This window comes from Trachymyrmex cornetzi, unplaced genomic scaffold (assembly GCF_001594075.2).
Source record: "Trachymyrmex cornetzi isolate Tcor2-1 unplaced genomic scaffold, Tcor1.1 scaffold112, whole genome shotgun sequence".
NCBI classification, from domain to species: Eukaryota; Metazoa; Arthropoda; class Insecta; order Hymenoptera; family Formicidae; genus Trachymyrmex; species Trachymyrmex cornetzi.
The window spans coordinates 448,949-460,921 of NW_017295676.1; the positions used below are offsets into that span (position 1 = coordinate 448,949).

An 11,973-nucleotide genomic window follows, 5' to 3' on the forward strand; every position below is an offset into this window, starting at 1 on the left:
TCTCGATGTAGGGGAGCTCACCATGATAGGATAACTTTTATTTTATATATGTTAATGTGTGTTTGCTCTGAGGAAGGCTCAAAAATGAGTCGAAACATGTAAGCGCGTTTATTGAATAAAGAAGTTTCACTCTTTATAAGTGTATTATTTGCGCGACGTCTTTTGCGCCCGATTCCAAGTGCCCTTACTCTTTCCAATTCTTTGATTTGTAAGGAGTCTCGATTAGTTCGATTTATTAACAGATTTAATAAAAAATAGTGATACTAATAAAAAGATTGGAAAGATATTATGATACAAACTTATTATAAAAATAATACAAACTTATTGTAAAAATATTGTTGCCATGCAAATAATATATAAATATTATTTTATTTATTTATGTTTTAATTAAAATTATTTTTCAAACCTGCTATTATATTCTCCATCTCGTCCTCAGCAAATAAATCAGGAACCTCTCCAGACGCGAGCATGTCATTGATAAGTACTAGGAATTGCTCGTTTGGAACTTGCGCGTCTGTCATCAGAAACATGATGCCCAAATTTTTCAAGCCAGCTTTTGAATACAAAGCGGCGAGTTCCAACTTGAGATCAGTTACGCCGTAACCTTTCTTCAGCTGAACTTGAAAAACTTCTAATGAACTTATAAAGGCTGCTAATCGTGAAAGACTCTGTTTACCGGAGCCACCTACACCCACTAAGAGCGCACTACCTCTGGGTGATTCTAGGATCCTATTTACGCGACATACGTGCATCATAGCATCCTCGAAAAGCACTAAATTCATGGCTGCTACTAAATCGTTATAGCTGACCATTGCCTCTGACAACAGCCGATGTAAAGTTGCCCAATCCTTCACGGGCATGTATTTCGGCTCTCCAACGCCTCCTAAACATTAATGTAATCTTTTTAGTAATTTTCGGAAAAATATACATTTTCATACATCTTAAAAACAAAACGTTGATGCTAATTTTTATAAATTTTGAAGAATTAATTAATCAGGTATTAGCAATTTTGTAAGAATATTTTAACAGAGAGAGAGAGAGAGAGAGAGAGAGAGAGAGAGAGAGAGAGAATAAAAACAGAATCAGAAAATACTGAAGAACCTGCAAAATGGCAATAGATGTTGGGCTTTTCCAGGATCGCACCCTCGTCGACCTCCTCCACATTCTTTTTCAGGATATCGAGTTGTAATTTCAAGAAACTTTCAATGTCTTTTTCGTCCGTTAGCTTATCTCCGTAGACGCGTTGAGTCTCGTGCATCGAGAGTCTGATTAGATCCACCGAGGATTGTAAGCACTCGTTGCCGCTGAACAATAAACCTTGAAAGCAATTGGAAAGTTCACGGAGATTGAAGATGTAATGGAACTTCACGGCTGTCGGTAAAAACATTTGAGCACAACGATGATGTAGTTGAATGGTTGCTTGCACGATGTTGGGACATAACTCAGTGACGCTTACAGGAAACCTGATTATTATTAATTAATATTAACAATAATTGAATTTTCGAGAACTAGAATTTGGTGAGCGATTTAATTATTACGAGTACAAATTTGATGTGTAGAGAATTGTATTATTTATTTTAATATTAACCTGTGTTCTACATTCGCGAGATGCTGCGACAAAATGGAGGAGTATATTGTCGTCAAAGAATCCACATTTGGAAAACTGACAGCAAATACAGCAAAATGTCTTTGCAATCTTGGATTAATGGTAAATGATCCGGCGGTCGGATTCATGCAGCTGATGTATTGGCAATTGTGGATGTCCTTCAGGGTCAGTTTGGTTCGATCGTACCAATGACCGTAGTCTAAATGTTGTCTAATTAATGTGTGAGGTTGGACCGTACCATATGCGTCCACTTCTGGCATGTTCATGTCATCGATGAAATATACTAAGGTCTTATTTCCTGGCGGACCGTAATTTCTACCTGCTTTCTTCTCTAGTGATTTCTCTAAGATTTTCTGCAGCATTTCAGACGAGGTGTAGAAATTGAACGGTACGTTAGAGACCGCGTAATTTTCAGAAAGCTGAAGAAGTTTCTCAGCAACCAGAACGGTCTTACCGCAACCAGCCGTACCGACTAACATTATCGGGTGTTTCTCTGGCATCAACAAGTCGAGAAAGTATTTTATTCTGATAGATTCCGACGTGTAGACTAGAACGGCTTGCAATGGTATCTCCGGATCCAATTCAAATTTCGGTAGACGTTCCGTCCAGGGAAGAAAACTCTTCGTCTCGTTATCAATGTAATAGTCGAAAACCGTTCCTTGTGACGGAAATTTTATCTGCTTGAATTCATTGGTCCACCATTTAGTAAACTCTACTCGGTAATCCACAGTTTGATCCTGAAACATCGAGGAGCCGAAAGCCCAGACGGCGGCGAACACGAAATAAAGTTCGTAATGATCCTTGTGGAAGTCGCCGGTCGTCAATTCTGGGTTTAAAAGACAATGGAGAAGATGGCATAGCATCTCGACGTGTGCCATGTCGGCTATGGGTGTTATCTTCTTAAATCTCGTTCGTAAAGTTTCGAGACAAGTGGGGATGTATTTGTCGAAGAGCATGACGAGATTCGATTTCTCGTTCGGTAAAGATCGTTTCTCGACCCAGCTGGTTACGTACGGATTCCATCCTAAATCCTGCGGATTTATATATAGGATACCGGCACGAGAGACCGTGGCGGGTGTGGCGGTTCTTAGGTTCGAAATCTCAAAAAGTAATCTCATGGCCGGCGTAAGGGCGATTCGTTCGTTGCTAGCCAACGTCAGAACCTTGTTGTCGTCCATAACGGTATTCAGCGACTCAATCCACATTGGATCGATATCGTCATCCAAGACAATCCACTTTGGATTTTCGCCGCCTAGGTTGGCCTGTTCTCTCATTATTACCGAGAAGAGACCGTCCTTCCATTCTCGCGTCGCTGGATTGATGATACCGAAGAGTTCGTCATTGGTCACAGCTTTAGGATTGAGATCGTTGTACACAGGCTTTCTCTTCATATTATTATAAGTTTTGAACAGCGTCTTCCAAACTTGAGTTTTTCCAGAACCAGTTATACCTACGATAAAGACGGAGTGCCTCACTTCTAACAACTCCTCAAGCTGTACAACCTTGAGAATAAAACCGTCTTCTGGTTGTAGACTTAGATCGGCGGCCGCTTGCTTCACCATCTTCTCGAACTCAACGTCTCTTTTTCTAGGAACATCCAATGCTGGGAATAAATCGGCTATCAGCCCCATAAAAACCGGTAGATCGTCCGACACCACTTTGGGAATATTGAAATCTCTCAGTGCTCTCATTAGTACTTCTTCTTCTGGTCTGCCAGGATCGCCTCTTTTCAAGCTACCAGCGACCACTAAAACCGATTTTATTGCTCTCAAACCCCAGTCATAGTGATCCTGTTTAGATAGCAATTCTTTACATAACGTGTACAATGTAATAAACTTTCTCGCGAGTACTCTTGCGTCCTGAAATCCTTCCGCTACTAACATTATTTCGCATATCAATTCGAAATCGGGCACTACCATGGCGCAGGGACGAAAAAGCGCCTTCAAATTTTCCGGTAATTCCGTACGGCCGGCGTAACCCGGATTCATGGTGATGAATATGCCAACAGTCGGCTCGAGAGCTATTGTCTCGCCCATGAAGTTGAAGTGCTCCTTCTTATCTCTGATAGCATCTTGAATCGATTTCACTTGCACGGCAACCACCGAGAGCACCTCAACGGTGATCCTGTTGAATTCATCGAAGCAACCCCATGCGCCGGTCTGCGCCAGACCCTTGTATATGTTACCGCAGGATTTGTAGTCCATCTGCTCAGAACAATTGAACACATACACCATTATGCCAAGAGCTCTGCCGAGATCTTTCGTGGTCTCTGTCTTTCCAGTCCCGGCCGGTCCGGCTGGACCACCACCCATGATGAGATGCAAAGATTGAGTCAGAGTTATGTAGCACCTGTCCGTTAGCGGCGTTATGACCAATCTGGAAGCAAACAAATGTATATTGCGTCGGTAACCGACAAAAATAAATAAATATTAACTGAAACATAGTGCATATTCTAACCTCGGAGTATTACCCAGATATTCGTGAGAATATTTGAACTGTGCGTCGCAAATATTTGCGAAGCAATCCTTTTCCTTCTCATCCCATCTGTGTCGCAACTGACTTTGCCATTGAAAAGCTTGAGCGCTCTCCACCTTCGATTGCACCAGCTTCGTCACGACGTCTCTAGAATGAACGTCGATTGTACAGATGGTCATGACCTTCTGTCTCTCCTGTTTGGTCAGTTCTCCTATCAGTAGCGTGATCAAAGTACTCAGCTGCGAAATTTGCTTTTTCAAGTAGTCCTTGAGCGAGTTATCGTAACCTTCTTCGAGACGTGCGAAGGCTAGATTGACTTCGGTGGTCCACCAAATCTGCGTTCCGCAAAGAGATACTTGGGCCGGATAATCGAACAGCCATTGCTCTCGCGGCTTTTCCTCGTATGTTATAACCGCTTCACTAAAATAATACCGAATGGACACGCGCATAGCTTTCTGAAGACGATTCAACCACCCTTCCACAGCTCCTTCACAAATCATCTCGTAATTTGCGAATTCCACGTATTCGCCGTCTTTAGCAAACATGCCTAAAATATGATGAAAAATTAAATAACTAACATCGCGTTCTCTCTATACATATCAGTTATTGCGAGGAATATTTCCGAAGCCTCAGTGGTCGAGCTGACTAAGACACTCTTCTCGGAAAGTTGAGAGGTCCCTGGTTCGAATCCTGGCTGAGGTAATATTTTTCGCAATAAATTTCTTGCTTTCTTTCTAATTTAATTTAGGGGGGATTATTAGCGTTTCAGAATGATATATATATATTGTGTCGAAACCGAATATTATCGGCTCGCAATTATATCTGGAATAAATTAATTCAATAAAAGAATATATAATGTATTATTTATAAAATCCAAAATTTGACCGATCTTGGCTTTCTTTATCATATTTGATGTATTCACGTACACGGTCGTGCTTAAAATTCTTAATATGTAAATAATTAATATTTAACGTGAAATGTCACTCATGATTAATTATTTACCTAGGATGCGCTTTAACGAAGTATTCTTAGTGTCGAAGTTCAGTCGCGCCATAGAATCGAATAACTTCGTCAAGTGTTTCGCTACTATTTCTGGTTGGTTTCCGTTCGAAAGTATGTCCAATAAATCACTGGAAGAAACGAAGTAGAATCGCGGGAAAGCGAGACGCTTCGTTTCGAGATATTCTGCCAAAGCTTTCTCGCATAATACGAGTCCTTTTTGCAGAATGTCCAAAGCGGACACGAGACCGTCCTTATTCGTCGCCTCGACGACGTTCGGCGTTTTCGCCATCTCCTCCGTCATTTCCTTAAATTCCTTGTCAATGTGATCGAACCGCTCAGCATCCACTGGCAACTGCCGTCGAATATCTTCGGATGACATAAAGATACTCTCGAGATGCATCCAAGTACGTTGAACTTCGAACCAGATCGTCGTCACCTGATCGGCGATACTCAGTTTCTTTTGCCACGACGATACTTCCTCCAAGAAGTGCGCGATAAATTTCGAGGTAATCAGATTTTGCAATTGTACCTACAATTTTAGGAAGGAAGTTATCCTTAAATATCATAATCGTAATACAATGATATTTCTGATATTATTGATTATGAGCTGTTAATTGAAAATGTTTAAAGTTGAAGGTATCAATTAAATAACCTGGTTTTCCTCTAAGGTCTCAATCAATTCTTCACTGGCTCTTATTAAAGTAGCTCCCGTACGAGCATGAACTTCTCGCTCGAATTCCATTTTAGACCACGTAATATTCAACTCTTTCATATATTTCTCCATGGACATTTCCTTAACCGCTTTGTCCACTATATTTTTAACTTCTTCCTCACAATCGTGGAGATTTAACTCGAGCAGATCAGCTAAAGTCGTCGATTCGTCCATTACGAAACGAACCTACGTGTAAAAAAGTCGTCTGACGACGTAGCTATATACTCTCGATAAAAAGCAGATCGTGTGATTTACTTTAGCTAATACAATAATTTAGAACGATATAGGAAATTACTAAATAATATAGAATATAGCAGTGATGTTTTGTGTTCATTAGCAAATTTATTAAAAAATTGTACAGTGATTTATACAATGAATGAATAATGAAGAAGTTACATAATAAAAGAATGATAGCGAATTATAAATATGATTATCTGAATTTTAATATTTAATGCTAAATATGGCTATTCTTACCATCATTTTATTATTAAACTGAATACGAATTTCATATCAAAATCATTAAACACATTTAGCATTGAGAAAGCCTGTAAGTATGAATCTTGCGAATAATCAAATTCTAAAATCTTAACATTATATTATATACCAGCGTGTTCCATGCTATGGTGTAGCCGTGCGTATAAAATATACAATGTTATAACGTACACGTAAGTGTCGGATATGATATGTAACAGTGCGCACTTGCGAAGAACTATCATGCCGAGATTGATTTTATCAAAATTTACAATTTTAACTATTGAAAATATAATGAGAATGAGATTTTAAAAATAAGTTCACGTGATATGTACAGCATATGTACAGCGGACTTACGGTCATTTCTGGAGTCATGTTGCCCAATTTCTGTAACACCGATAGCGTATATATACAGCGGTGCAACTAAGTCTAGTATGATCTGATGTGATTACGCACACACGCATTATTGTTATGTACAATTTCGCAGAATCACTTCAAATGTAATGATCGTAGCAAAATCTTAGAATATAAATGGGTAGGGCGTTGAATTTGTATGAATTTATATCTTCTTTCAGCTAATTATAAGCTGGATATCAAGTATATCTTCTAATTTATGAGTTTATAAAGAAATGAATTAAATATCCGCTCTACGATTTCCAGCGATACCTTAGTACTATTCATCAGCTGTCGCCAGTGTCTCTCTCGAATAGCTGGATTTTGTAATTCTCCTACGGCACGCAGCGACGTAAGCATATTTTTCACCGTCGCTTCCAACGATACGTAAGTGTCCCAAGGTCTCATTTCTTTATCCAGTGCTACTAAATGAAATACATCTGATGAGATTAAAATTGTATCGTCTAATCGAGGGAAATATTTTCTTGTGATTTCGCGGATAATAAAACACAGCTGCATATATTTTGCATAACATTAATTTCAGTTATGAGAAAGTGAAAGAGGGTGAGCGCGAGAAATAGTAATATTTTATAAAGATATATTCGCGACATAAAATCGCGTAATTTGAGGGAATCCTTCAGGACCGTGGACAATTTCTTAACTACTAACCACGTATCTCCTTTGCAAACTTCTTGCACTCGATATCCATATTCTCCACGTCGATTTTTCTCCAGGGCGTCGTCTTCCAGCCCTCGATACTACTCTGCACTATATTTACATAATCCCAGAGTTGCTTAAGCATTTTCAACTCCCTCCTGCACTGCCTCAGCTGTTTAAATTCAGGTACCGTCACTTCAAACAACGAGGCAGATTCTTGTATATCCTTCATTTGGCGTTCCAGCATGAGAATCTCCTTGTGGGCTTCGTCTAATAGCTCGTATGGATTCTTGCAGTCGTACTTAAAGAATGTGTATCGCCGAAATGCCTCTCGATACTGATTTATTGTAATATCGAACGCGGAAATCCGACCACGAATTCGTGATACTTCGCCTATTATTTTCATATGTCGTTATTGACTTTAATGATTTGTACGAATGATATTATATTACAATAATATTATAGAATATCTAAACATAAAACTAAATTTAAAAAAATTTTGTTTTCATAACAAATAAAGATTATTGCGTATTATTATATTTAATTTAAAAGTAATTATTTTTATATCCCCCTCCCCCGCGTATAATATTCTCATAATTAAATAAAATATTAAATTGACGGACTCATAACATTATCAACTTAATAATATTGATTGCTTCTCATTTTACAGACCTGCCTGTAATGGCGCAACTTGCTGCTTCACCATAAGAGCGAGTTTTTTCGTGTTTGCCCATTGCTCTGGCAACTCTTGCAACAGCACGTTTACTTCTTCGGGTATATCTTGATCGTAGAACTTGAGCAACTCAATGGTTTCCTCTAATGGATGGAACATCTCGTCCGTAGTTGGCTGACGTTCTTTCACCTGCAGTAGGAAGCCCATTACGCTAACTAGAGCCGCATAATCACCCGGTTGTACTTGTTGTAACAATCCCTCGTCCGCTAATCTAGAAATCGAGTACAATATTTATAAAAGAGTAAAGTCATATTACCAATTAAAAAATATACATGTAGACTTTTTATATGAGTTAAGAAACAATACTCCAAATGAGTATTGTATTAAAAGCGATATTTTTTTTACTTGAAATTTTGAAATATTTGAATTACACTTTCACATGTCATATGTTATATACATTTTGTACGAGAGTACCTTATAAACGCTCCCAGATCAGAAAGACTGCTTGTTACACGATCGACCAAATGTTTTTTGAACATGTTCGACCATTTGCACACCGTATTCAATACTGACTGTCTGAAGGGTCTTAGATCTACCCTGAACCAACCACAAAATACTTTGGACAGATTCATTTCCTCGATCTCGACATAGAGGCTTTCGTAAAGATCAATTTGTTCGCGAAATTGCTCCATTTTCGGCGGTGACTTTGTCGGACCTTTAGGGTCCTGAGCTGCCACCATGTCCATTTCTTCCACCGACAGTTGCCGGCTATACTCGAGAAATTGTTGCATCACAACATCTCTATCATCCAGCCATAAATAGGCGTAGCCTAATGGAACATTGGTTGCACTGAGATTTAAATATAATAATATTTTACAATTTATATTTTAGAATGAGAAAATTAGAGAATCTCTCTCTCTCTCTCTCTCTCTCTTTCTCTCTCAGAATCTACAATTGTTGCATTTTTTAATTTTAATTTTAATTTGACTTTCTTTTGCTATGTTATATTATTTAATTATTTACATGTTTAAAAATTATGATTTTTTGACATTTATATTATTAGATGAGATTTTTTATAAATTATTCGAAAAAATACTGAAAATTAACAACTTAATTTAAATTAGAACTATTTTGTAACTAGATAATTGTAATCATACCTTCAAAATTACTACAAAAGTCAGTAGCCTCCTCTACGGCAGTAGCTACACTTATCAATATCTCATCTTTCATTCCCTTCATGTCTGTATCGGACACTAATTCTTCAGCGTATCCCTCAGAATCATTTTTTAATCGCGGTACCAAGGCAGCCATACCGGTAATATCATTCAATAGGCCAAGGATCAACTGGTCAAGTCCGTCTGGATCATCGGGTTCCAGTGATGGCATGTAATACAAATCTGGTTCTCTGAGCTCTAATTTTGCTTCAAGTAATGGCTCGCACTGACCGATTGGCTCCATGCTTTCCGCCAAATAACCTAAACGTAACGATCATAAAAAGAGAGATATTAGATTTTATTAAATTTTTATTATCATATATTTATCGTGTAAATTAAAAATTAATTAAAGAAAAAAATGTTAATTAAACTTTTCATGCCATCACAATAAATGTGACTTTTTTTAATTTTAAGATGGATATAGACCTAAAGAGCATCCAACTGCTTTTCGAAGAGACTCAATCACAATGTCATCGATATACTTTACGTATTCTTGCCAAGCTTCCTGTTCGATCTCATTAATTTGGAAAAGCGTTTTATTTTCCTCCAATATCGAGTGTATCTGCTCAGCGGCTTTCGTAATCTCCGCGTAACGTTTCGATACTTTCTCCGAACGATCTTCTAAGGCCAGTAATGTTTCCTTACGACGGTCTTTTCGTTCTATGAGAGGCGTTTTTGTCCAAGGTTCCAAAATGTTTCTGATCTTCTCCACGTTCGATTGAGCGGACTTCGTGCGCTTCCACAGTCCTTCTACGAGATCGCCCAACTCCGTTATATATTCCAAAAGACCGTCTGATCTCCACCATAGCTCATCTTCTCCACGGGATATCAGGGAATCGATTCGCGCTACTTCCAACTCGATTAGGTCAAACTCAACTCGCTTGGTTGTTTTACGTATGTTGTTATATGAATCAACTGTGCTGCTTAGCATTGTGCGAAATTTTCTGAACGTCTCCGCGCTCTCAGATACCTGATGATATGGTATAAAATAAAAATAATTAAATACACGTGGTAGTGAAACTTCCATATATATATATATATATATATATATATATATATAAAACATAAAAATCCAATCTAATTTTCTAAGCGCGCGAAGACATAATTTTGCTCGTTTTAATTAAAACATTTAAATCTATGTACCTTAATTGCTTCTTGGGGAATATCAGAACGCGACATTTGTTTCAAATAACTCACTTCTTTCAATACTGAGAGAAGATCGGGATCAAAATTCAATAGCAAATTACCGTCAGTGTCTCTACAAAGCAAGTGACGTTTGAGGCCAACATCGACAGTTTGCGGTACGGTTTGTGCCCACTCAGTGAAAAGATCATTCTCCTTACCGGCGAATATTTTTATCAATCTTTCGTAACGTGACATTATATTATTACCTTCATCGCTGTGAACGATTCTGCAAATGAAAGAAGTTATGTAAATGTATTAACAAACCATTGAGGAGATAATTAAAAATATTATTTATCTTTCTCTTCAAATTTTATAGTTTTCTTCATAAAAATACGAAACACCTTTTTATCTATCTAAAAAAGGAACTCTATCTCTGAAGAAGAAACTTTGATGTATCGTAATACGTACGGATGCGGCATAGCTTTGAACGATTGTACAGGCAAGTCTATACGCTGCCGCAGCATGTTAGTGAACGTTAAAGCAGCGGCCAAAGGAGGTAGATTAATCAGAGCACCCTTGCTACCACGATTGAACAAAACTTCCACCACCGAAAGTTCCATGTTTAAAAGTTCGAGAATTCTAGTGTATCTATTACTGAATTGCTTTCGTATGACGGGACGTTCCAGTACCGATCCAGCGATATTTATCAACTGATAAATAAAAACGAGCGTCTTTTACGTTTTGGATAATTGACGAAATACATTGTACTAAAAAACAAATGAAATACCAACCTTGAAAACACTTTCAAGATTGCCACAGTCGTCGAAAGCCTGGCATAGAATCGCTGACAGTTTACTATCGAGATCGGTGATGGAGTCAGCGAACTTAGTGCAATCGATGACGAAAGATTCGTCATCCGGCTCGAGAACGTCGCTTGCCCTCACGGTGAACGAAACGAAAAGCTGCTGAAATTCTTTGAACACGCTTATGACCCTTGCACTTAAAGACCGTCCGAGAATGCCGCCTATTTCAATCTTTTCCAACTTGGAAAATTCGAGAACGGTATCAAAGAGCCACTCGATATCCGCCAGCCGTTTCAGGAAAGCATCGAGACGAGTGAAGACGGCGGTTGAATTAAATGTCCAAGGTGGAGCTTCCGGTTTTAAAGCAGGCATGTGCTTTCTCGATTCGAACTGTCTTTTGAATTCTTCCAACACTCCTGATTGAAAATATTTTTGATATTTCAGAAATACGGCAGAATAAATGGGATTGTACGATATATCGTATATCAGAATTGTTATTTTTAGGATATTATACAAGGTACAACTTTTATATAATATTTAAATAATATAAAAAACAATGTCAAAATATAATATTGATAATATTTAAAATGATATATACTGTTATTCTAATAAAATGCAGCATTTATTAACAGATTAATAATTATTCAAGTTTTGACTGCGACGTAGAGTAAGACATTCTAATTAATAATTATATAGCTGTGTGAAGTTGGCCCCCCCACTAATAAAAATCTAAGAATGACCATTACCATTCGTTTGGTGGTCGTTTGGTGGTGTTTGGTAGTCCATTCCGGACGTTTGGTAGTCAAAGATATAACGAATAATATCAAAAAGAGACGAACGCG

General features: G+C 38.1%; 1 protein-coding gene across 2 annotated transcripts in view; it reads right to left on the minus strand.

Annotated features, from left to right (window-relative positions):
- Window positions 1-11,973, minus strand: part of Dhc93AB (Dynein heavy chain at 93AB) — a 27,922-nt gene that overhangs the window by 12,757 nt on the left and 3,192 nt on the right. Inside the window, exons 5-19 of one of the 2 annotated variants that reach the window (XM_018511715.1) lie at window positions 11,120-11,544; window positions 10,797-11,038; window positions 10,347-10,614; window positions 9,630-10,173; window positions 9,147-9,464; window positions 8,464-8,818; window positions 7,989-8,260; window positions 7,329-7,709; window positions 6,933-7,081; window positions 5,736-5,981; window positions 5,084-5,612; window positions 4,064-4,628; window positions 1,589-3,982; window positions 1,102-1,463; window positions 407-883 (exon numbers count right to left, since the gene is read on the minus strand). In XM_018511715.1, coding sequence (XP_018367217.1) covers window positions 407-883; window positions 1,102-1,463; window positions 1,589-3,982; window positions 4,064-4,628; window positions 5,084-5,612; window positions 5,736-5,981; window positions 6,933-7,081; window positions 7,329-7,709; window positions 7,989-8,260; window positions 8,464-8,818; window positions 9,147-9,464; window positions 9,630-10,173; window positions 10,347-10,614; window positions 10,797-11,038; window positions 11,120-11,544 — 7,527 coding nt within the window. Of the gene's footprint in view, window positions 1-406; window positions 884-1,101; window positions 1,464-1,588; window positions 3,983-4,063; window positions 4,629-5,083; window positions 5,613-5,735; window positions 5,982-6,932; window positions 7,085-7,328; window positions 7,710-7,988; window positions 8,261-8,463; window positions 8,819-9,146; window positions 9,465-9,629; window positions 10,174-10,346; window positions 10,615-10,796; window positions 11,039-11,119; window positions 11,548-11,973 lie in introns of both variants that reach the window. The other variant, XM_018511724.1, reaches the window with a different exon arrangement.